The sequence below is a fragment of the Lepidothrix coronata genome, unplaced genomic scaffold (assembly GCF_001604755.1).
Source record: "Lepidothrix coronata isolate B3197 unplaced genomic scaffold, Lepidothrix_coronata-1.0 Scaffold9, whole genome shotgun sequence".
Lineage (NCBI taxonomy): Eukaryota > Metazoa > Chordata > Aves > Passeriformes > Pipridae > Lepidothrix > Lepidothrix coronata.
Window position 1 is genome coordinate 5,545,530 of NW_016690189.1, and position 25,756 is coordinate 5,571,285.

General features: G+C 35.5%; 2 protein-coding genes across 10 annotated transcripts in view; one reads left to right on the plus strand and one right to left on the minus strand.

The window, feature by feature from the left end:
- Positions 1–4: 4 nt before the first annotated feature.
- Positions 5–6,532, plus strand: CUNH12orf29 (chromosome unknown C12orf29 homolog). 2 transcript variants are annotated; one of them, XM_017804387.1, is made up of 7 exons: positions 5–254; positions 2,562–2,679; positions 3,300–3,395; positions 3,803–3,919; positions 4,256–4,450; positions 5,582–5,751; positions 6,320–6,532. In XM_017804387.1, the coding sequence occupies exons 1-7, from the start codon at positions 162–164 to the stop codon at positions 6,506–6,508; spliced, it is 978 nt and encodes a 325-aa protein (XP_017659876.1). In that variant the 5' UTR covers positions 5–161; the 3' UTR covers positions 6,509–6,532. The 2 variants fall into 2 exon arrangements, with proteins under 2 accessions (XP_017659876.1, XP_017659877.1); XM_017804388.1 differs by lacking the exon at positions 5–254 and adding an exon at positions 727–859.
- Positions 6,533–7,213: 681 nt separating this feature from the next.
- The window catches only part of CEP290 (centrosomal protein 290), a 53,461-nt gene continuing 34,918 nt past the window's right edge, over positions 7,214–25,756 (minus strand). For 6 of the 8 annotated variants that reach the window (XM_017804377.1, XM_017804376.1, XM_017804378.1 and 3 more), the window contains 19 exons: positions 25,267–25,457; positions 24,379–24,592; positions 24,054–24,191; positions 23,742–23,963; positions 23,288–23,404; positions 21,742–21,887; positions 20,510–20,665; positions 19,802–19,925; positions 18,587–19,234; positions 17,383–17,517; positions 17,002–17,088; positions 15,118–15,282; positions 14,670–14,792; positions 14,205–14,365; positions 11,168–11,309; positions 9,519–9,592; positions 9,269–9,372; positions 8,361–8,446; positions 7,214–8,073 (listed from right to left, as the gene is read on the minus strand). In XM_017804377.1, the coding sequence (XP_017659866.1) occupies positions 7,885–8,073; positions 8,361–8,446; positions 9,269–9,372; positions 9,519–9,592; positions 11,168–11,309; positions 14,205–14,365; positions 14,670–14,792; positions 15,118–15,282; positions 17,002–17,088; positions 17,383–17,517; positions 18,587–19,234; positions 19,802–19,925; positions 20,510–20,665; positions 21,742–21,887; positions 23,288–23,404; positions 23,742–23,963; positions 24,054–24,191; positions 24,379–24,592; positions 25,267–25,457 (3,222 nt within the window). In that variant the 3' untranslated portion in view covers positions 7,214–7,884. Of the gene's footprint in view, positions 8,074–8,360; positions 8,447–9,268; positions 9,373–9,518; positions 9,593–11,167; positions 11,310–14,204; positions 14,366–14,669; positions 14,793–15,117; positions 15,283–17,001; positions 17,089–17,382; positions 17,518–18,586; positions 19,235–19,801; positions 19,926–20,509; positions 20,666–21,741; positions 21,888–23,287; positions 23,405–23,741; positions 23,964–24,053; positions 24,192–24,378; positions 24,593–25,266; positions 25,458–25,756 lie in introns of those variants that run through there. The other 2 variants (XM_017804379.1, XM_017804380.1) reach the window with 2 other exon arrangements.

The window sequence follows — 25,756 nt, forward strand, 5'->3', positions numbered from 1 at the left end:
ACATGATCTGTCCAGGCTGAACATCTTTCTTTATCTCTCTTGCTTCCAAGAAGGCACAGAAAAACAAACTGTTTCAAAGAGTCTCCCATTCTAGTGCTTCCTTAGCATAAAACGGAAAAAAACCATTTGGTGGGGCTTAAATAATACCCAACTTCTTGTTGATGGAACTACAGTTTTGGGAACAAATCTTTGACACCACAAAGATACCACAGCCTGCTAGGCAACAGCAGCCAGGGACAGGAATGAGAATGTATGTGAGTAAGAACCCTCAGGCTCCAAGCTCAGGGAAGGAAAGGGAGAAGGGACTCCTGGCACCAGAGCAGAGATTCTCTCTTGCAGCCCATGGTGCAGCCCATGGGGAGGCACCTGTGCCCCTGCAGCCCGTGGAAGTCCACGGCAGAACAGAGATCCACCTGCAGCCCATGGAGGGCCCCGCACCGGAGAAGGTGGATGCACCCTAAGGAGGCTGTGACTTTGTGGAGAGCCCCTGCTGGAGTAGGCTCCTGGCAGGACCTTGGACCCATGGAGGCAGGAGTCCACTCTCGTGGGAGCCTCCGCTGGGCAAAGTGAAGCTGCCCCTGGCCCCGGGCCGGGCAGAGGCCACCGCCTCGCTGAGGGCCGATGGAGGGAACTGACCCCGATGCCCCCGGTGCTCGGTCGCTCAGCAGCGCCCTAGGCGGGGCCGGGCGGACTCCATTTCCCGTGGCGCAGCGCGGCCGGGGCGGTGCAGGCGCGCTGCCGGGCGCGGCGGGAGCGGGCGGCCGTGGCCATGAGGCGGCGGAGCCCTGTGCAGCGCAAGGTGCCCTGTCTGTTCGTCACCGAGGTGAAGAAGGAGCCGTCGGCCAAGAGGGAGCGCCAGGTGCCCGGGGCGGCAGGGGACGGGGGAGCGGGAGGCAGGCAGGCGGGGCTAGGCCCCTGCACGAGCCCGGAGGAAATCGCTGGGCCGCGGGTTGCCACAGCACCGACCGTGTCAGGGCCGCCTGGCCACAGCCGAATGGCGACAGGTTTGGCTGCAGATTCTGAGCGAAATCCACGGTAGCGGTTCTCCCCCTGAAATGCAGGGAAGAAAGGCTTTTTGGATGCCGTTTCAGCTCAGCCCCACGCAGAAATGTTGTCGCCTTGATGTTGTGTTTGCTTTTTCTAAGTGAAGGCCGCTCCTACGTGACCGCATTGGGAGCCTGTGTAAAACCACTCTGCTGTCCCCGCCTGTGAGCCTCGTAGGGAAAAAAACCGAGCTTGTCTATTTCTTTGTTTTGGTTTGGTTTTTATTTGTTTTCATTTTGTGGTCGAAGGAATATCAGGCTTATGACAGAATAATTAATTTGAGGCTGTGAGACGTGGGCAGGTTGGGGTGGCATTCACCTGCAGATCTCCAACCTGTGTTTCCTGATTTTAGTAGCAGCTGCGTAGTGAACTTGAATCCAGCTGGGTGACTCGGTCCCACTGGCGATTGGCTTTTGGACCGAAGACCTGAAATGGTTGCACAAAGGACAGTAATGTAATTGTTCAACTCAGGGTACCAGCACCATCGAAAATGGTCATGTAAGGGTACATCCCTACACTGTTGTTCCTTCATACGGGAAAAGTGAACGGGGTATTAGATCTGGAACTGGCACACGCTGTTTTGGGGTTATTTACAAAGTTTAGGCAAAGATAAAGTGGGGTTATGACTGGTAGGGAAGAAAGGAGAGGTGGTGCTGCTAAAACCAATGGGATTGCTTTCTCACTACCCTGAAATTTTTCTTTATCATGTAATCTTTAGTCTTAATATACGCTGTATGTCATGGTTACAGATTTATAACTAAAATGTGAAACAGACATGCCATGTAACAAAAGCATTCTGTTTCAAGACTTCTGCAAGACAAGGACTTGCTTTGTGTCCACTGAAAGAGACAGTGTCCAGCTTAAAAGACAAAGTTGACTGGGGAGAGAAGAAGGAAGTATGATGACTGTAGAGGAGAACATTTGAATCCAAACACAACTGCTTGCATGTTTGTAGTGAAAGTGTTAGAGAAGCTGTAATATCTTACTAGAAATTTCTGTTAGTTGGCTATTTGTTTCAGATCCACAGATCATGTATTTCTTTGCTCTTTTGAAGCACAGAAGTATTTAGTTGATAGCACTGATACTAAGTATTTAATACCAGGATGCTTTGGCCACCTTGCATTCCGCTGGTCTGTGTATTGCACTAACATGATGCTGTTGACTTTCAGCTCCAAACTGAAAGCGTGGGAGAGCTAGTCATGAGGAATTTCTATTGCCACTCTAATACAGGAAGGCACATCTTAAAATATTTGCAGCGTTGGACTGGACCCCTTCTAGTTTATATGCCCTGTTTAAAGTGGAAAGCAAAATCATCTTTGAATGCTAATCAAGAATGGGAAAGGGGGAGAGAATTAGCAAACAGATTGCCTTGGTTCTTCTGTCTTAGACCATTTTGCAAACTGTCAAGTTTTGAAGAAACAAGGGTGTATTTCGATAGTGTTAGAAATCAGTAGAGGCCAACTGTAAGGAGCCCTAGGAGAGCAAGGCAATAACATAGCCACTTGTCTTCTTTTCAGCCATTTAAAGTTTTGGCAACTGAAACTATATCTGGAAAGGCATTAGCGGCAGATATACACAATGCAATTCCTACTGAAAAGGTGGATGGAACCTGCTGTTACGTAACGACCTATAAAGGTAAGAAGGAAGACCCATATGCAGATTTCTCATGCTGACTAGAAGCCTTGCTTTACTTAGTTTTCATTTTCATGGTATGATTTATTTACAGCTGTTGTGAAGTCAACTGTCATGAAGCACCTTGACCACAAAGGAATAGCTACCATAGACTTAGCAGGTGTTTCTGAAGGTGTTACAGATTTTAGTCTCTGAAATACATGAAGTATGGTTTAAGTGAACATGACAATCCAGGAACTATTCCAGTTTTAAAATGTCGTATTAGTAAGTCTTCCTTGCACACTGGGACTTGTATAATAGTGTCTGATTTCCTTGGGTAAGATTAATAGAATTATGGAGTTGGAGTGGAAATGAGAAGACTGTGATTCATTGCATCGCTGGGGTTCTTGCCTTTCCGTGAAATTGTAAAAAACTTTGTATTATATTAGGCAAGACTGTATCTAGAATCTAAAATAGATTTTTAGATTCATATAGTGTAACTTATGACTTTAAATAGCAGATTTGGATATAAAATTTCTCTAGTGGCAGTTGAGAATTCTTGCCTGTTACACAGTTGATTTCAGTACTCTGCAGTGTATGGTTACCTCAGTAACATGCTGGTTTTCTCTCTCTGGAAACGCTAGGGCAACCCTATCTATGGGCCAGACTGGATCGAAGACCCAGCAAACAAGGCGAAAAAAAGTTTAGACAATTCTTGCATTCCTTGAAAGATTGCAAAGGTCTGTGAAGATTTTTTTTCCTTCTTTTTGGCAAAGTAAGTTAGCTGGTTGGAAAAACTAATCTAACATGGGAAATGTCAGTGATCCTGCTCCAATTTTTTTAACGTCACTCTTTACTTTGAGAGAGGTTTAAACTGGCATAGGGAGCTATTTTTTTAATCTTAGTTAGTTTTTGAACTTTTAAACTACTTAAAGGCTACGTGCTTCTTTAAACCATCCTAATTATAGACTACTCGAGTGTGACAGATATTGGTGCTTGTATGAAGTAACTGGGACTACTGTCTGTAAAACAAGGTTTAGATCAATGGTACTTTAATAATTGCATTGAAAAACAACAAACATTGAAAACTGTTAGCAAAATTGGCTAACAGTTTGCTGAAAACTAAATGTCGCATTTATATGTTTAGAATTTGCATGGAATATTGAAGAGGATTTCAAGCCTGTTCCAGATACCTGGATTCCAGCAAAGGACTTAGAGTTCTCTAATGGCAATCCATTGCCCGATGAAAATGGACATATGCCAGGTACCTATGATGCAGCACAGGTAAAATTGGGGAAAGGGGTTGGTGAGGGTGGGTGTGTGAATTTTGGAGTGAATTAGAATTAGTTCCAGAGTTAAAAATAGCAGTTATTGTATTTAAAAAAAAAGAATTGTAATGTCATTCATTCACTATCCAGGAAGGCATAAATGTCACATTTGCATTCTTCTGACACACAACAGTTTCTCTTGTTACTCTTTCTCTTTGTAGTTAACTGTGGTTTCTTGTTTTTGTTTTTTTTTTTTTAATGCATGTACAGGTCTAGTGCATACTTAATAACTTGAGATGCTTACTTTGGTAAAATGCAGTGTTTTCTCATAGGTTGGGTGCCTGTGGAGAAAAATAGTAAGCAGTATTGCTGGCACTCATCTGTTATAAATTATGAGGCTGAAATAGCACTGGTATTGAAACGCCATGCTGACCCAGGGCTTCTGGAAATCAGTCCAGTGCCGTTATCGGAACTTCTAGAACAAACATTGGAGCTTATTGGGACCAATATTAATGCAAATCCATATGGTAAGTTTGTATGGTCTGTGCTTAAATACATTTTTAATTTAGTGCTATTTTTGAGTGAAAACTATGCATTTTCTTTGTGTAAGTTTTTTTTAAAAGTTCTCTGGTAGCAACCTTCGTAGAAGGGAGAGAAAGGGATAGCTGAAGGAACAGTCACCCAAAAATACCTTAGAAAGCTTATTTGTCATGGGACTAGTTATCTCTATTAAACATCAGTGCTATAAAAATGCTTTGCTTTAGTCTTTCAAAAAATATTTTGACTGGAAAAGCTGTTTTAAATATTACTATTAAAATATTAAAATAACTTTTTAAGATTGTTTCTTGGTGCCTTTTCTTCACTTTTTTTACTTGCTTTTCTGATGGTGTTTAGTCCATTGAAGTAGAAAATTTTATTCAACCATTTTTGGAGCCCCTAGAATTAGTCATAAGTTGCAATTTTTAAATTATGAAAAAGGAATTTTTTTTAAGGAAGTGTAATTTAAGTTAAATTTTGGTTGTGGCTTCTTCCTTTAAAAGCCTTATAACAAAAAAACAATTGGATATGAGCACAAGTGAGTTCTAATTTCAGAGCTTTGCTGTCAGGATAACTTGCAAGGACAGTCATATCTGGTCTAAGCATTTTCCCAGTACATAAAAAGAACCGCAAAAAAAAAAAATTCAGTAGCTGTATTCTTAAATGAAGATTTGTGTTGAACAGTCAGTGAAGAGGCAATGCAGTTGTTAACAGCCTGGCTTAAGTATTCATCCATATTCATGAAAAGATATGCCAGATTTTCTGGAACTAAGATGTTTGTGCCATTGACTGTGATCTGAAGTGTGAAAAATTTAGCCAGTAGCGTTACGGTTACTGAGGAGGTGACCAGAAGGACAAAACATACAACTGTAAAAATCTCTGTGTCATGTTTATTTTATTCAAAGGAGAAGGAGATTTAAATAAATAAATTAAAATGTGAGGATAGACAGCTGCATCTGATACTTAAAAATACACTTAATGTTTAGTTAAAGGCAGGACGATATTGTAGTATCTAATAGAAATCCACAGAGTACTTTTAAGATAGCCACAGTAACAAAAATGAGAAAAATTTTAAGGTGTCACATGTTAACTAACAGGAATATATTTGTTTCTTTAAACAGGATTAGGAAGCAAGAAGCACCCTGTACATCTTCTGGTACCACATGGAGCATTTGAAATAAAGAATCCACCTACTTTGAAGCAAAATGACATACTGTCTTGGTTTGAAAGCTGCAGTGAGGGTAAAGTTGAAGGAATTGTGTGGCACTGCCATGATGGGTGTTTAATCAAGGTAAATATAAGGATAGACATGTGAAAAACACTACAATACTTCACAGTATGTGAAGTATTGTACAGTACTCATTTTTTGTCTCTTTTTCCAAATTTTTAAATAATAAATGTCCTCCATCAAATGAGATGACAGTAGAATTAGTCAAGCCACTGAATCACTGCAATGATGACATTGAACATTTTCATTCCCAACATTATGCTAACAAAGTAATTGAGAACATAGTATTTTCTTGCCTCTCTGTATAGGAATCATTAATTTTAAATCTTAATTCTGTTATTTAAAAATTAATTTCTTGTATTGATGACTTATGGAACAAGTATTATTAATAAGAATGTGATTTTTTTTTAATTAGCACGTTTGTATTGTTTCTGAAACTGTGGAGGACACCTTGGTTCTAGTTTGCCTTTTGTGCTTCATTGTTACTCATATTATTCAGATAACTGATTAATGGTTTTAAGTGCCCTAATGCAGAGGATCCTAGAACCCACACATACCCACACCCCCCCAACCTGGAAGTTGTGCTACTCTATCAAAATTGCTGAGCTGATCTTCTTTCTTTTTGTTTTAGCTCCATCGCCATCATCTTGATTTACCCTGGCCGCTTGCAGAGACATACCTGAATTCTCAGCCTGTTGTAATTTCTTTTAATAGAACTAAATATGAATGTGACTTTGAACCAAAGAGTTTGTTTCACCATTTCTCAAACTTGGATGGTCAAAGATTTGACAGACTCAAAGATATCAAGTTTGATGCTTAAAATGATTTTCTGCTTCTGAGTTAATTGTCCCGTGTGCTGCATTCCTCTTACTTGTGTCTACCACAGAACTTTTTACAAATAATCTACCAGCTTAGGCAACAGCCCAGGTACTGTATCATTTTAAGTTTATTCTAAATGACTAATTTTAGATAACAGAGATCTGACAGCCAGAGCGAGATCTAGCTTCCAGCATGTTTATTTTCTTTTCTGAAAAATCCTTAACTTTTGAACCCATTTCTGGAAACTGTCAACATTAAGTGTAAGAAGTATTGTTGTCTATCAATGGGTCGTTCTAAAAGCTTAGTTAATGAATGCAATCAAATGGAAAAATTACATAGGTTGCACTTTTAAAAATATAATTGTTATGACACTATTATATGTAGGATTCAGATTTAGGATCTAGTTTCTTTACAGTAAAGACCATATTTCTGATGGGACCAGAATTTGTCTAAAATTTGATAACTTTTTTTTAAGTAGTAACAGTTTCTTATAGGGCAAAACTTTTCCCTGTATTATTTAACATAAGCATTATGCTATTACTTGAAACCCCAGTTACTCTCTATCCTATGGGCACTTCCACTATTTTGGGACAAAAAGAATAAATAATAGAAAGTATACTAGTTTTATTTTGGAGATCGTTAGTAATTGGAGAGAGACATGGCTTAATAATTTCCACTTACAACTGCATCTCAATTAGGAAACTTCAAGGGTATATTAAGTACAATAAGGCATATAAATAATAAAGGTGAGACTGAATGATTGTTTGAGTTGGTTTTATTTTATTTCTGCTATAAAAGTATACATCCAGCTATATAAAATATACAAAATAAAAAATCAATTATGTACAAAAATACCATTGGTTTGGCTGAAATACCAATTTAATTTTCAGTTCTTTGTTCTTGGTTTTTTTAAAATTGAGGTAAAAATAACCAGGGATGTAAATACAGCCATCCCACATACTGACCCTGAGTTCAGAGTTAAACAGTATGGTCAGATGAGACAGCAAGTGCTAATTATCTATTCTTATTAATCTGGAATTTAGCACACTTAGCTACATATGCTGACATTTTAAGAGTTTCTCAACTTTTAGGATAAGCCCAAGGTTTCAACTTCACCTGAAACCTGTGTATTACCCAGTTTAACTGTTCTGAATTAAAATGTGATACTGTGAAGGAGCTGGGAGAGGTAAAACTCACTTTTATTTTGACTGATGTATATAACTGTTGACTAATCCAATTCTGCATTCTTAGGTGTGTGCAAACTAGTGTAACTTAAAGAGACTTGTATTATTCTAAGATAACCACAGACAAATTAATATTACATAACTGCTGTGGAATTTATTTTTTGTATCAATGCTGAGAATACTAAACACTAGCCTAATCAACAGCAATGTTGCCTGGACTATGCACTTGGATACCAAACTCTTCAGAAAGCTGCTTCAACTTCTCTTCTAAGATTATATTTTTTTTTACTTCTTCATTGTAGTTATATTTCAGATCCTCAAGTTCTTCAAAAAAGGAAGGGTCATAGTTTTCTAATTCTCTTCTCAGCTTTTTTGTCTCCTCCTATTGAAAAGAATGAAGGAGTTCCACCTTTATCAAGAACTTTGTTAATACAGCACAACTTTTTTTCCTTTGTCTTGAGGTTAAATGATGAGATAATAAGGATGTTATCTAGAGACAAAAAAACTCTACCCATAAACAGCACATTCACTAAAAACAAAATAGGCTTTGTAAACATAATGGTTTGAAATTGACTTGGTCATTAAATATTAATTTAGATATTAAACAGCTCTTTCTAGCTAACCGTAATTTTACTCGTTATCTTGCCTAGGATGATCCTTGCAACTCACCTTTAATTGCTGTTTTTCCAGCTCTAGGGCTTTCAGCTGTGTCTGGAGGTCAGCTATTTTATCCTTCTCTACAATTTCATTATGCCCTGTAAAAATAATGATGATTTTTTATGAAATTTATAGTAATGAAAATCCATGGCACAAATAATCTTGTTCGAGTAGTTCTGCATCTCCTGAAAGCTGAAACAGTTGAAGTGTGTAAACCCAGCTGGGATCACCAAAAATTCAAGTCATCTGGGCTTTTCCTTAGTTCTTGTAAAAATTAGACAGTGGTGTCTAGTTCTTGTGATTGAATGCAGTAGTCCAGTGACCACACTTCTGAGAAATATGACATGTACACTTTCTCTGAATTAAGCTCAGGAAGTCTGGAAATAACATTAGGATCTTGTTATGTGTATTCTTAAATTCAGGAGGGTTAGTTTGTTTTGGTTTTATTCTTCCAGTCATATGGCAATGTGCTCTGCTTTTCCCATGGGACTGATGCCTGCTAAATCTTAAGTTATTCACAGAGCTGCTATCTGGAAGTAGGCAGTCATTCTCTAGCAGCTTAGAACCCAAAGCAAAAGAGTATTTTAGTGAATGACTGATATCTTACAGTCTTTTGAGGCTAATAAAACAAGTGGTGGCATGAACTACACACCTTGTGAGGAAAAAATCATACAAAGATTACAGTCTCTTGCTCAGGATAATTGATTATGGAGATTTTTACTAAGAATTCTCTACAAAAGGCTTGTATATGTACTCAAAAATCCAAGGCCTTAGTCTGCTACAGTTTACACTATTTTGGCATTAATCTAAATCAAACAGTTCTTTAGATTTATTATCACTTTGCACAAATATATTTAGTAAAAATAGTTTTAGGCTCCAAATACAGGAAGATCTTTATTTTAGGTATTGAAAATTATTACCAGCTGCCAGATCTTCACTTGTATAGGTGTGTCTGTGGTTCTTATAATCCTCCATCTGGTGCACTAGTTCTGCTTTTTCTTTCTCTAATCGATTATTAGTTAATCTGGAATATAAAACAATTTTAGAATAATTTTTAAAAATTATTAAAGTATTTTAGAACTTTAACTAGAAATGTGCAATAGACATTTCCTGGTCATTCTTATTTCATGCATATTGGCTGAGGTATTTATTTATTTAGAAGTATGTTACCTTAAAAGCTGAAGCTCCTTGATGAGGCTTTGCTCTGTCCTTTCACCTTCAGGAAGATATTTGAGAAGCTTAATCTTGAAAGAAAAATGAAGAAAGTTTTACTTATGAAAACAGCATCCATGAACAACACAGTTCAGACAGTTTTCTTGGACCCAGGATTAAAAAATGAATGAAAATAATACTAAAGATGTAACCAGGTACTAGGTTATCAAAAAAAAAGAAACCAAGTGTTCATCTACTGAGAGTTTGTATGAAGCTAATTCTCAGCAGCCTTTTCAAAGTTTGCATAGATCATTGCTACATATTTCATGAAGGATGAAAAAAAAAGTATTCAGAAGTTAGATTTACAAAAAAAGTTAGACACGTAGCTACATCAGCATAATTTATACAGATGCTTAAGGAAGTGATATGCCTAAATCATTAAGTGCTTTAAAAATACTACTGATGTACTTATTTGCATCCCTAGGTGTTCAAGTTCCTTTTGAAAGATAATATGAAAAGCCTGTAATTTTGCGGTGAAAACCCAAATGAGTGTACATTGACTAGGTATGACCTGCAGTCATTAAGTTAGAATAGGTCCCTGACCAGAGAGGGAACAAGCCTCTAGAAGTGCCTTTTGGTAAAGATGCTAAAGCAAGAAAAATAGTGTTCTAAATAGAAGATAATATACAGTTTATGAATGTGGTGACAATTTATGAACCCCCATGAGGCTACTGTTAATGATAGGCTTTTGTTCTGATTCTACCTAAAATGGTAAGCATCTGGGTACCACATAATGAAAGATTTTTATCTCTGAGTTAATTTTGCTGCTGGTATACACTTCATGTTAATAACGCTGACATTATAGAAAAGGGAAAACAAGCAAAAATTAACAAAATGGTTGTTTTTTAGGAATCAATTCCAAGTTCTATTTATTGAACACATCTACTTTCTTACATAATATACATATGAATTCCCACACTGCAAGTTTTGTATTTGGTGCCTTACACTGAAAATGGCTGGTGCAAGACCATTGTACAGTGTGGGGAAGAAAACACGTACATATTAACAAACGAGAAGATGGAAGCTGACCTAGGTGAATAGTCCTAGGACTGCATCCCTGGAGTACTTAAAAGCCAGAATGTGGTACATCTTTTCAAAGGTACCTGAGTTTTAAAATTACATCACCTCTTCCACACATAAAATAGTATCTGAAAGACTTATGAGAGGCTACATGTAAGAGGCCGTGTTGGAAACAAATCAAGATCCCATTTAGGATGGCTAAGTCAATCCTCCCCCCCGAAAACCTGTAAGGAGTAGAGAAGTCTGCAGAACAAGCTAGAAGGATTTTAAAGACCATTTGAAGTATCTCTACTTACAGGCTTCCATGTGATCAGAAACTATAGTAAAAAAAGGGCGTACAGAAGAACATAGCAGAAAAACACAGTTTTCCCCTAAGGCTGCAAGTCAAGAATATATATTGATAATATGTGGTAAACCTCATTAATTGGCTAAAATATGTAAATATATTTGAGGCAACTATGACTGAAAAAAACTGTAAAAGAAAGGATTAGAGAAAAAATAACTACTTTGCCACTACAGACATTAGAAAGACATAAATTAATAATAATCATTCTATTCTCAGAGTCATCTGGCTAAATTTTACTCACTTGTTCTTTTAGATCTTGTAAATTTTTATCGGCATTGTGTTCACGTTCTCTTGCTTCCTGAAGCAGCCGTTTAAGGTCAGCAATGCTTTGGGTTTTTTTAGCAATATCCATTTCCATTTCCTTCAACTTAGTTTCATGCATCCTGGTAGTAGTTTTATTTAGAAAAAGATAAGGGCAGAAATACAGATTTAAATATGAGAATAAATGCCATAAAATAAACCCTAAAATATGCTTGGGGCATTGGCCTTGAAAATAATTACTGGTCTTATAAATACAGCGTGCTGAAAGAAACATAATGAAAAATACATATTTAATCTTAGAATAAAAGCTTTTCCAGATATTACACTTTTGTGGATCTTTCTTTGTGTTTACCTTTTATTAAAGGATGATGGGAATCTTTTCGTGCTATTGCACATAAACCCCAAACTACTTCATGCTAAAAGGATGCCTGTTACTGATGCAATATGTAGACTGGTTGGGTCTTTGTTGTACCTTTGACAGTATTTTTCTTATTATTTAATAATTTATGGAAAATAATGTACTGAGAAAAGGGCTAATACAGATACAGAAGAGGAAGACTCCAAGGGCAAAACTGTTCTACAATAAATTAGTTTACCCTGAAGTAACAGCAGTCTGAGAATGATTCCATTTTGCTTTCAGCTGTACAAGGCTACAAAAAGGTTTGTGTAGAATCCAAAATGTTGGAAGGTACCTCAGGAGAACATGTAGTCCAGTCTCCCATCTGAAGTGGATTATCAGACAGCAAACATTTTGCTACACATCAAAGAGCCTTCTGAAGGGTCCCTTGGATGACACCCCTTTGCCCTATTGAATACTTTCTGTTACCACATATGCTTTGGAATATGTGCTAGTGAGGTGGATTGCATGTTAAAGTGCCTCAAGCAGCTCCTCTGGATTAGTAATTTCTTAATGTTATTAACTTACTTTAAATTAATATTAAATTAAATGCACATAAAAGTTTTTATTCACAAGCTGAAATAGGCAAGTACAATTAAGCACAACCATGTATTTTATAGCTGTCTATACACAACTACATATCTCTATCAAGTAAATAGGACTAAGTAGAAATGTTCTTCCAAAGAAGTGAAGAACTAAAAGAATAACTGTATTAAAACTACTGAACCTACACTAGCTGTTAAGGGCCTACCATCTTTGTATCTTTCTCCTGTGGTCAGCAGCCAGTTTTGCCCACCTTCCTTATGCTAAATATGACCTTGCATAGAGACATTTTATCTCACTAGATAGTGTGGGGAAAAGTTAAAGGAATGGCTTTCTGAAGTCTTAGTGAAATGAAATGGCTCAGCAATATGCCAGAGAAGCACAAGAACTCCCCCAAGGGATCGTGTGGGATTGCAAGACGAAAGTGGGTAAAATCTTGGATATCAACAGTGATCTGACCTAAGGTAAAATCAGAGAAATCTCTCTCCTGTCCAGCTGATTTTCTGCCCTAATAAGATTACTGTCAGAGGTTCTGATTTTGTAGATACCTTTCACTTCTGTTTACAACTGTTCAAGAGTACTTTTGCAGTACATCATCTTATTTCACCCTGAGATCATACAGGAGTCCAGACCTAAGGATTTTTTACCAAAAATTTGCTCTATTCAACCCTTATGCAGGACACAGGCTGCTTATTTCTCTTAATAGCCTAAGCATTGTTACATTTCTTTTGTCCTTTTCTGAGGTCCAGCAGTATGAGATGATATCCAACTAAAAACTTGCCTCAAGAAGGGCAAAATTCTCCTTCCTTGTCCACTTTGATGAATCATGAGCATATTTCATGTGAACATATCTTGAGATATATATATAATGAATATTCTATATCAATCTGTTCATTATATCTGTTCATCTATATGTTAGTGTGACATACAACTACTATTTTTGTGCTAGTCACAGCTCATTAATGAAATGGGTTTAATAGTAACGCTTCTTGGACTGACCATGGCTTTGGAGTGACCATTTGCCAAAATCATATCTGTAAGCAAACCAGAAACCACAAAGCAAAAGAGCTTGTTTCTAGAAAAGAATGAATGGAATTAGAGTTGTTCAGGCTGTAGAGTTAAGATCTCCAGCCTGCGTAAGTAGGTTGTCACAGAAAAAGTATAAAATTCCACTAATTGTGGAGGTAAAGATAAATTAAAAAGTAATTCTGCTTTACAACTTAGGCATACAATCATAAAACTTCTTTTTAGTTTCTTCCATGTTGTGTGATACAAGTGATAGGTAACTTTCAGATAACTTATTGCTAAAGAGTTGTTCACATTTACTAGTATTAGCAAACAAATTTTTGATGCTGATTTCCAAGTCTGAGTTTTATCTAAAAATCTAGAAATGGTGATTCTCAAACTTCATTTTATATACTGGAAAAGATACGGCTGATCTCAGTTTTTCTCCCTTCTACAAAAAGCAGAATCAACTGGCTGGCTGCAATTCTGGGCCTACAGAACACACAGGAAGGATCTTCTGCTGTGCCTACTTGTCCCAAAGACTAGAAATCACAGTGGCTTTTCTAACACAACCTTTGCACATTCATATGGTTAAAGGTAGATTCAAATGCTACTCAACTGGAAAATGCAGGTTTCTGGCTTCAGTTTTTTGTTTCAGATTGTTGTTCATGCAGTAAATTATTGAAATACTTTTTGTGTTCAGCAGAAATGCTGACATTGCAGAGAGCAAAAATACAATACGTTCAAGCAGCAGGGAACACAAAATACTTCCTTTACCTGAACTATCCAGAGATCTAGAGCTGATCTGAAGAATGGAGATAAATAACTGGCTTCTATATAGGGGAAACAGCTAACAAGGCCAGTATTTAAAGACACTAGGTCTCTGCTAGATTCATATCAGATCTGTATACTGATTCTATATATTAATATAGAAACAGAAAATAAATTATGGATAATGTAAAACTATCTTCAAAAGAGAGATGAAAAATTATGAAAGTGTAACTTGTTTGTTAATATTTAAAGAGGATTTAACACTCGTGTTTATCTTCCTTACTACATTTTTAATTCCTACCTTGTTACAATGGACTTCCAGCTTTTGCTGTCAGCTCCATCAAGTTGGCTCTCAGCCAAATTTAGCTTCTTAATGGTTTCCTCCAGCTGTACAGTTAACTTTTCATTTAATATCTCCAAGTTATTCTTCACTATTCGTAGCTTCTCTCCACTGTCAGCTTCCTGTTGTTCAGTAAAACCAAATGTTTATAGAATACTTAACCTCACATGAAACACAGTATTATCTAAAATGATGGTGACATAGGCTGATTTAGAGGAAAACTGCATCCAAGATTACTAGCACTTCAATTTATTAATTCTGTCTTGCCCTAGTCCTTGGATATCTCTTCTCTACATATAATGAAAAAATCTGTCATAGCAACATCAGTGCTATATCAACCATTAAAAAACAAACAAACAAACCAACCATGTATTTATACACTTGCCACAACCAGTGGAGTAAAGGGATGCATTATAATGACCGTACCTTTTTCAGTTCTTTACGCAGTCTTTCGTTTTCAGCAATGACTTTTTCCATTCCTTTGGTTTTAGATTCAAAACGCATACTCAGCTGGTCCCCCAGATCACGTTTCATTTTTTCCATTTCAGACTAAATATCAAACAGTTTGTTAAAGCACGTATACATTGCTTAGTAGAAAATTTCAGATTTCAATTTTTAAAACGCAGCATAGTTACAGCTACCTAGCACAATAAACATAACGTTTCGTCAAATAATTAAATATATCCTTAAAGTACAACATACCTTATTCAGTACGTTATGCTAAAATTAAGTTCTGCTTTTCTGTTCTATATGTTTCATATTTTTAAAACACTTGTGCCAATCAATATCAATGACAGCCTTGCTGCTCCATTTTTTTTTACTAACTTGCATATAAACTGTGACCTAAATATAGTCACTGGAGATAATTCTGTACCTTTAGCCCCTCATTTTCCTGTTCAAGACCAAGTAATTTTTCATTTGAAACCACAGCTGGTGCTTTCTTCAGTTCTTCATTTTCTCTTTGGAGTCTCTCTACAACCTTTTTCATCAAACCAATTGTTTTTTCCAATTCTGGGACTGTCTTTCCACTTCTACCAGCCTATAGAGAGGGGGGAAAAAAAAAGTAAAAGTAAGTAAATAGTTCATCTTAACATTCTGAGATACACTAAATCTTACTTTATTGCTTATTTTCCCATTGCAACTCATAAAAAAATGATGCATTATTTTGGTATAACTTGAACCCTAAAATTCCTTGCATGCTTAGTTCCCCAAAATGTCTAATAATATATTCACCTCCAAAGTCAACGTATCAGCTCCTGCATTTTCTATGTTACCCAAGAAAGCTGCCTTTAAGTCTCAAAATCTGCTGTATTTTATGAACTAAACTGAAACATTAGAAAAATAAATCAAAGAACTACTTAATTTTTAGCTTTTTCTTTTAGTAGACCAATTCCCCAGTCCAACAGACTGTGCAATTGTTTAAATGCTAATACTGTTGGGAGGACTGGAGAAGAATGGCTGGGAGCTTGAGGGAGGAAAAGAGGGCCGTTTTTTAGCAACCCTACTTCTGCTGAGTTAAAGTCACAGGAGAACTACATTTTAAAGCATAGATCTCCCTTTCCAAAGGCATATATTCTTCTTGAAGGATGATAAATAAATAAATGTGGGGGGAAATCTTGTAATTTCTCCATTTTTCTTCTTTCACTACATTAATTGATGAGTTAGAAAAGCTGTTAAAGAGTCTTCAAAACCATTTATTTTTTCATCATTTTTGTAGTGATTTCCTCAGCAATAATAATTTAAAGATGCTGACTCTAGTTCCAGGCCCATGAGGTACCCCCTTTTCTTTCTAAGGAAGGAGCATAGTACAGTGTAAAATAGGGAATATTTTACTCCCTGGAGCTCCACATAAATCTATATAGCAACCAAGTCTCAGAAGTAAAAATCACTTATTCTTCTTCTCTAAAATAATTGGAAGGATTAGGAGGTTTGCGTTGGTACACAACAGAGTTAAAGAAAAACTTGTCACATCTTGGTGCCTGAAAAGGAAAGAAAAGAACAAAATTTGCTGCCTTCTCAGAACCCTTGCATACAACAGTTTCATTGCCTTGTCCAAAAATTACCACTGCACAAGAAGAAAAAATAAACAAGCAGTTCACGCAAGGTTTGAGTAAAAGAATGGAAAATTATCTTTTCCAGGTACCCAGAAGCAGAACTCATTCTCCTTTTATACTGAAAGAGCTACGAAGGCACTGAAGAGCTTTTAATTAAGTCAGCTTCCTTTAAAAGGTCATACAAATAGTCTGACAAGTTAGGGGCAAGAAACATATTGGGCGCTGCTGAAGACTTTTTTTCCTTTAACTTCTGAAATATTGTTCTATTAAAGTAGTTAACAGTAGCTGGAGTAAAATTTAACTGTGTCATCTTGTGTAGTACAACAAACAAAAACCTTCACTAGCAATAACTTACACTTTGTAACATCTGCATCAAGTCAAATAATTTAAATAAATACACTAATATAATTTTCATTATTACAGCTGTAACTGAAATTTATTGTATAAATATGTTTCTGAAGATAACTAATCCAAGTGATAAAATAAGGCCATGATAGTGTATATATTTAAGTGTAGTTGTAGTCCTTCTAATGGTCCTGTTAACTTCATTTCATTAATTTATTATAGCAGTTTATCAATAAAATAAACAAGAACAATTAATATTTGCTTTTGTTTGATTCCAAGTAATTTTGCTTCAATAAAACTTTGAGCTTTTTCTTTTCATTCTCATTTAATTATGATGAAAATGCTGATACAATACTCACCCCTCTAACGCTGCCCAGCTTTCGTTCAACATCTGCTTTCTCTTTTTTGAGAAGTTCACACATTTCTTTTAAGTCATCTACTTGGTCCTACCAAAAAAAAAAAAAGGCAATAAGCAATTTAATTAGATCTCAAATTGACGTGAACAGTTGGTGAACAAAATTACAATTGGTATTTCAACTGGTTAACTTTCAAAAATTTAAGAGAAAGCACTTTCCCATATTAATGACATTTTCTATCATTTCTACCAGCAATTCAACCTTCTAAACTTCTGTAAAAACATGAAAAACTGACAGTATATACAGAAAAAATATCTGTTTCTTTTTAAACAATTCCCCTAACCTGTGTCAGAGTAAAGGGGACTAAAGGTAAAAAGATGTTACCTTTAGTCTTGGCAAATCTTTATTGGCCTGCTCTAGCTGGAATCTTAGCTCAACATTTTCAGATGACAATCTTAGATTTTCCTTTAAAACTTCTTGTTCTCTTCGATACTGATCACTTGACCCTATTCCTGATGTCTTGAAAAAAGAGAAGGGAAAAAAATTATTAAGTGGTAATGCACTAGTTCAATACAACTATCAGTTGTAGCTGATTAAGAGCAACAGATAATTAGTATTTTTCACAGAAATAAAACAAGATGGTATTATCACCAGTTTTGATCTAATCTACTTTAACACCTCTTACATTTCCTAAACTTGCTTAACTGTTAAGGGAATTTTACAAATCAGTATATACCAGTAAAAATTTCGTCAAACCAAAATTAACTCTCAAACTATTGGGTAGAAATAAATTCCAAAATCTAAAAGACAAAAAAGCTATTGAGTGTAGTAAGTTGTGACACTGTTTCTGGGAACAGCATCTAATTTTAAGGATATATTCTGATAGTTTTTTAAATAGTAAATATGTCATAAGACATTTCAGTTATGTCAAAGAGATCACAGAGCAAGTCAGGAACAGTAGTACGTAACTCTTGTTCTTAGTTTGTTATCTCCTACAATCTTAAGTCTCTATCCATGGAGGCTAGTAATTTCTATTACATGAAGAATGTAATATTACATGAAGAGTGCATGTTTTATATTGCCAATTCAAATCATAACTATATGGTAAATTATTTTGCCTGACTAGTAAAGAATAAAACCTTTTAATGATATAATAATCAGTGTTTTTCACTTATGTAATTATGGAATTAACTTTATGATTCATTACTTTGCCACTAATAACAGGAATAAAGTATTTGCTTCAATAAAGCATATTTTTTAGTATAAGTCTAAGTAAGAAGTAAGTAAGTGTAAGTAAGAAGATATCATAAGTCTCTTAAAGAATGAAGATCATCAGCTTGCTGCATGTATCATTGAGGTTTTTTGTAAACTCTGAATCAAAATTTTAGTATTGACAGTAGCTTACTTGTGAGTTGTCATGCATGCCTATCATGAAAGTACAAGGTTTGCTTTATGGACCACTTGATGACTAGACTTCAATATCCCTGCAGACCATGCATAGGAGAGCATGGCTTTATCAAAATCAAACTATTCTATTTCTTTATCATTTATACTGAAGAAATGCTAGGGGGACACTACAGTATCAAACCTTGGGGATTTCACACAATTCTGAGGTTGTTTCAACCCTTTCTGTATAGCTTCCGTAATTTTCATGTTTATTCTCTGCAGTGTGTTGATTCATTTCATTATTCACATTTATTTGGTCTGCTTCATAGTCATTAGCTTGAGTAGAAAGTTCCCCCAAATCAGACTGATTGCAGCTCATTCTGTCAGTATCAGGCTCTTCTACACCTTCTTCTTCATCCACATTTGATTGTTTGAAGATTTCTTGCTTGCTCTCCTCTTCACATTCCTCATTAACTTTTCCTTTTTCAGGCTGGTTTATATTTTCTTCTTTTTCACTGCAGTTTTCTTTATCATATTCAGCTATATTTTTGTTTTCCAATACTTCTGTAGAAAAATCTGTGTCCTTCCATTTCTCACCATCTTCAGGATGCTGTTCAGGAGACACTTTTGTGCTTGCATCTGCAGCAGCCTCCTGGCCTTTGTTATTCATGATGCAGGTTTGTGTGTGCGCTTCCTCATCTATTTCATTGCCATCAGTAATGCTATTATTAGCCTGATGTTTCATTTCATCCCTACTCGAAACAGATTTCTTTTGAAGGAAATTCAGATACTTTTGTTTACTGACAGTGATAGGAACAGATCCGGTCAGTTTAGTTTGGTCACATCTACTCTGATTCAAGTTGAAGACAGAGAGAAGCATGAAAGAAAAGCAGAACACAGAAAATAAAACAGGAAATAAAGAAAACTAGAATGTACTGTTAAGTCTATTCTTGAAAGATTAAGGTAACTTAATAATGCAAAGCTTGCAATATAATGAACATTGTAAAAATCAAAGCACAACAAAAACACCTAATGTAACTGAAATGCAGCTCAGTATTTCCCCAAATTCTGTGCATGCTAAATTTTCAATCAATATGTAATATAAAAGTATTCTCTCAGTTGCAGACTCATATATCTAAAAACACATTTTCCTTATTTCTCCACATATACTAGAATACTGAATATTTCAGTGTCTACCCATAGAACACAGAAACTATAAGTTTTCGGGGTTGGAGGATTTTTTTAGGTTTCTTTTGTTGTTTTAAAACCACTAAAAGCTGAGTATTTTGTATCATGTTCTAGAATACTGTCATTTGAATAAAACCACGTAAATGACACAGAATACCAAATAGATAACAAATATTTTTGATAAGTAGGTGCATTTCCTCTAGGTAATATGGTTATATTATTAACTTACTGAGGGTCTCGAAAATGTCTCTCTCGAATATTGTCTCTGCAATGCATGAAGCTTTTCCTGGAGGTATAGGTTTTTGAAATGTAAATCTTCTACAACAGAATCTCTTGGGATTGCTTGCAGTGTTCTACATCGAAAAACAAGTCAAGGCAAAACAAACAAACAGCTATTAATGCAGAAAAACATCCCCTAAGGAAAAAACACCATGAACTTCTGGATTTCTACGTTTGATTTTCCAGTATTACTGAGCTAGTTATTCTACATCAATGTTAGCCATATAAACTATTTGAACTAATACCTGTGAATGGACAATACATACATGTCCAGCCTGTTCTACTCAGATACATTATCCACTGTGATAGTGAATATGCTGATTAAGAATACACTCCCTAAGTGCACTTAGCAATTTCAGTAACTTCCACCAACTCTAAACTGTAGTTATAATTTTACACAATAGGAGCCGTATGTTTTTCACATTATTTAGCTTTTTAGAATAATGAACAAATGCTGCATATTCTCTTAATATGCACAACTGCTCCCAAATAGTTTTAAGTTTGCTCATCACAGACTCAAAGAATAATTTTTTTAATTCCTGTCTGTTTTTTTTCCTTACTGAATTAGTTGGCCTCTTAGAGACCATCTCATTCCACACATTTTTTACTAATTTAGATTTTTTTCGCTTTTTATAGATTCTTTTAAAAAGACTCTCACCTCAAATGTGCAACTTCATTTTCTAACTCTAGATTCCGTTTTCTTAGTTCTTCCACTTCTTTTTCAGTTTCTGAGGCTCTTACTCCAACAACACGGTCAACAGTGACACCAGTAGTTTTCAGTTTCTTCTGCAGAGCAATTTTCTCTTTTTCAGTCCTGAAACATCCAGTAAACTTACATTTAAAAGTTTATTTGCTAACTTGCTTTCTTTAGGAGAAAATATTTCCCGTCTTAAAGAATCTACATTTGCAATTTGTTTGCTCAGTGAACCATACCCCCTTTTCTTTTTAACAAGGTCACCACGGAGATACTAAAAAAAAATGACCTAAACCTGAAAAAAACAATGAACATCAAGTCAGTATCATGCATGTCATAAACCACTTGTTGGTTTTGCCTTTGTTCACTGTGAAAATCATGCAAGACTTGCTAAGAATAAATGCTATTTTGAAGCCGTTTCAATCTACCATTTAACAACAGCTACAATTACTATCACAGTTTTCTTTCTTTTCTGCATCTTTTGTCAGTAAAACCCTGCTATTACTGTACTGAAGAAAATATAAAACCTGCAGAGGGTTTGCACATATGGTTGTTTTTTTTTAAAAGGCTTCCATCTCATAAGCTTAGAACAGTCACTACTGCAGTAGCACTACAGGTAACAGCAGCACAGCATCCAGTCCTCATCATGGCTAAGCTTCCTGAACGAAGATTTGGGAAGGGCTCTACTCACGTTTGTTACAAGCACGCTGGTGGCTAAAAAGGCCAATACCAGACAGACATGTCTGGTTGCAAAAGGCACAGCAGAAAGACTCCTTAGGTGGTATATTCTGCAAGGCACGAATCTTTCTGCATTGTCTTTTTTCCTCGAGAGTGATACTAGCAGCCTGATTAAATAACGCAGAGGTGAGAAACAGCCTGTCCTCCTAAAGCTGTTATTTGCTTTATGAGAACAACAGAATCCTAAGACAGGAAGCATAATAAAGGAATTAAATTAATTTTATTTTGATACAGTTTTTTCTAATAAAGGTTGTTGGCTTCTACAAGGGAAATGATATTAGAGGAGTAAGTAGTCTGCTGCTTGAAAATTAACTAATCCTTTTAATCTCAATAGCAATGTCAAATTCTCACCATCAATCTTATAAACACAACAGACTGCAATAATTATTACATGAAAATCATATTTAGATTTCCCTTATGTCATCATTTTGTAGCTGAATCGATTAAAACCAACTCACTTTGTATAAATTTCCTTCAATGTATTTAGCTGTTTGGATAAAGCATCTGCCTCTTTTTCCTTTTCCCTTAGTTTGTTTCGCAGTCCTTCCATTCTGATTTGCCATTTTTTACCTTCTTCCCATCTAATTATATCCTCCTTGGGGGTCTGTGAAGAACATAAGTAAATTATGTATATCCTTTTGAGTTTTTTTTCTTGAAGTAAAACAAGAAAACACATTAGAAAACTAAATAATATATTCTTCATTTATCAATTTAAACCAGGAAGCCATAGCAGGCATGTATGATTTACCACAGCTAAATAGCAGGTTTGGCTGGATATGCTGTGTAAAGTATATAAAGGTAATACAGTTTAATGCTGTTACCAAATTCTTCCTTAGCTTTTAATAGTCATTTTACAAAAAAAGGAGTGACACCTTTTATGAAATTAGAGGTGCCAGTGCAATCTATCCATTTACTCTGAATTACACATTAGACAGATTTAAGAAAAAGCAGGGTTTTTTCTCTGCCTATTTAAAACATTATCTGTCTTCTGCAGCTCTCCAGGGGCTTATTTAAAACATTATCTGTCTTCTGCACAGCTTTTTTTCCTATGAGAAATGGAATCTCTACTTAGGGTTAACAATTCAGTAACTATAAATTATACATTGGTTAAAACCAGTACCTATGGCATTGCAAATGGCTACTGAAAGATCACAGTCAATATTCCTGTAAGCTATTTTTGGTTTGGTTTGGGGTTTTGTTTGTTTGTTTATTTTTAATTGGAATTTTCCCTTCCCCAGTTATCCCCTGTACTTCGTTGTCTGTCTTTTTTCTAAACAGTTACTGCTACTAAGGAAAGGAAGGAAAGAAAAATCTCAGAAAACAGGAAAAATACACGCTAAGTGTGAGAAAAATACCTCTAGACACAAAGCAACAGGTATTTAAAACATTTCAAATTCAGTGGATCCATAAGTCCAGTCCTAGAATAATACTTAATATCATAACTAGTCTGAATGTCATTATACAAGCATGCTGTAATATTCCAGTAAACTTTATGATTAGTATGAGAAGCTGCTAATTAGTTACTGAAGTAGTAACAAGGAAAACACCAAACAACTGGTAAATTAACACAACTCCAATTGCTCAGAACCTCTTGTATGTGGAGATCATTATTGTGAAGGATAATCACCTACAGAGATATCATCCCTTTTAGGATTCACTCTTTTGCTCCTAATTACTTTGTGTTTTTACCATTGCATCGATTTCACAGAGGCACATTTGACAGCACTTATGTAATAAATTTAACTGCTACCTACAAAATCTTAGTTTTCTAAGATTTTTAATGGATCTTTAATTCTACAAAAAAGGCAGGAAAACATTAATATACCAGTACTAAGTAACAAGAGCAGTAACAAAGACCATGGGAAACATGAAGAAGTTGCAGCCATGAAACTGCTTTTCTTCTGGTAAAGTTTGGTTGGTTGGTTTTAGAAGCAACTGCGAGAGTAGAACTGCTTTGATCTAGGCTGATGATGTCTTCAATGCCACGATATAAATATCACATACCTTGTCTTCTCTTACACCTTTTTTTTCTGTTTCTTCACACTTTGTCTCAAGTTCACTCTCCAACTTTTTAATTTTTTTCTGAAGCACATCTATCAGATTTTGTTCATCAACTTTGCTCTGAAAAATTACAAATTTTTACAAACTTCAAGTTTAGTGACTGCTACCTAAGTTGTTTTTTTCTCAAGTAAAAAAATAAGGATTTTAATTCCAAGTTCGTAGAATTTGTTTAGAACCTCAATGATGTTTTTAAAATTATCTTTAAAGTATTATAGTATTGGAACATAACTTTGCACTCTGAACTGAATAATCAGCAGCAGGTATAACTCTTAAAAAATAATTAGATGATTCTCCTGTAAGTCAGAAGAAGCCAAAAAGATTTAATCTTTTCCCCCCAAACCAGCACATCTATACAGAAACTGGACCAACATGAAACAGTTTGAAAAATCACTTCTACCTGAATGCTACTGCTCAGTCTCCTAATACGGTTCTTCAGTTCTTCATTTTCTTTTTCCATTTCATTTTTTTCCCTCGATATTTTAGCAAATGCTTTTTGTTTCCTCTGAAGTTCTTGGTTCAACTCATCCCTTTCATCAGACAAAGAAGTTTCCTTGGTTTTACTTATTTTAAGGTTGTCTGTAAGCTTTGTAATCTGATTATTCAATTCCTCTATCTGTGTCTAGAAGAAAACAAACAAACCAGCAAAGCCCACAAATCAGGGTTATCAACGATACAACAAAGCAGTACAACGATGCTACCTAGTACTCACCATAAGCCCCTTTGTTTCTCTGTCAACAATCTCCTGGACATTCATATATGCCTCCTTTTGTGATGCAGCAGAAATAATCTGCTGTTCAGCATTAGCAGTCATTTCTGCTCGGAGTTCCAGAAGTGCTTTACTCAAAGCCTGAAAGTAATTAATTGAATTTTTTTTAAGTGAAGATGCTGCTAAAAAACAAGAAAAGGTAATTATATTTTACCATGGTATATTATGCAATTATATTCTATCTCCTGCTCAACTACACAAAGGATTCTTAAGCATTGAGAAACAGTAAACATTTAAGTGGCATGGAGATTAATTTTTGTTAACTAACTTTGTGCTGGTTCTCTTTTATGGCTAATTGGCTCTTCAGCTGTTCCACCAGGTTTTTCAGTGTTGCTGTGGGTGCTCTGTTATTTGCTTCTTTTTGGACCTCTAGTTCAGCTTTTACATTTGCTAATTCCTTCTCCTTCTGAGATAATATATTCCTCAATTCATTTGCTTCATGTTTTATTTGTTCCATATCAACTGTGTGCTTTTCCTGAAGCCTAATAAAAAATAAGCATTAATAGGGTACACTGCAATAATTAACAAATTCTAAATAAGTAACATAGGACGTGATTTATATTTTTTATTATTATTAAAACAAATGACACTCAGATTTGGAAACAGCAAAAAAAGACTGACTCAACAAAGGTGGCCTCCATTTAATAAGAAAATTACTCAAGAAAGTCAGCAAAATCAGATTAGAGTATTGTTCATTCTTATTCCTGGCCCTTAGAGGTTAAAAAAAACATCATACTTTTCTCCTTTTAAACACCTGCTAAATTTTCATGAGTTTAAACTGGTCAGCAGCAAACCCAAACGGATGTATCAGGGGGAGAAAAACAACAAAACACAAGACAGCAGATAACGCAGTAACTTAAAAATAACTTTCTTACCAAGACTCCTCAAATACTTTTTCACTGACTGGGACAAAGCTAACAACTGAAAGGCACTTTTCCAAGTCACAGTTTTTCAGTATTATCCCCATTGAACGGCTACAGATTAAAATTAACTTATAGTTACCAACTATACTAATGCTTTTGAGTTAGTTTTTTTCAGTTAAATCTTAAATTCAGCAAAAACATGTTCAATTTGATAGATCAGTCCTGTAGTAGCAATACATAACTGACTTGATGCACTCCAGGTTGTGACTTACATTAACAGTCTAAAAACTTACTGGACTCTGATAGTCTCAAACTCATTGATTTTCATTATAGTAATTTGTTTTTGTTTCTCCAAATCAGATGATGTTTTCTTTAATTTTCCAACAAGTGAAGCAAGAGAATTATCCTGTTCGGCTACAGTTTGCTCTAAGCGGTGAAAATATTTGCTGTTGGAAAGTGATAAAGAAGACTTTTTCCCTAATTCCTGTAAAATAGAGCAAATGCACATGATAAACACTTTAAGCTTTAAATTAAAGATAACCATTAGTGATGCATTTTTAACTCAATCCTAAATATACCTAAGCATTCATAGCTAATACATTTTTTTACTGAGATGTGATTCTTAGTTCACAGAGAAACCAGTCACACTGGTTTGAAAAGAATTTTGTGCATCTAATGATCAACAGAATAACCAGTTAAAACAAGTTTCACCTTATCATAAAGTGTAGAGAGAAATTTCATATTGAAATGGGATAGTTTAATATAACTATAGATTGAATGAGA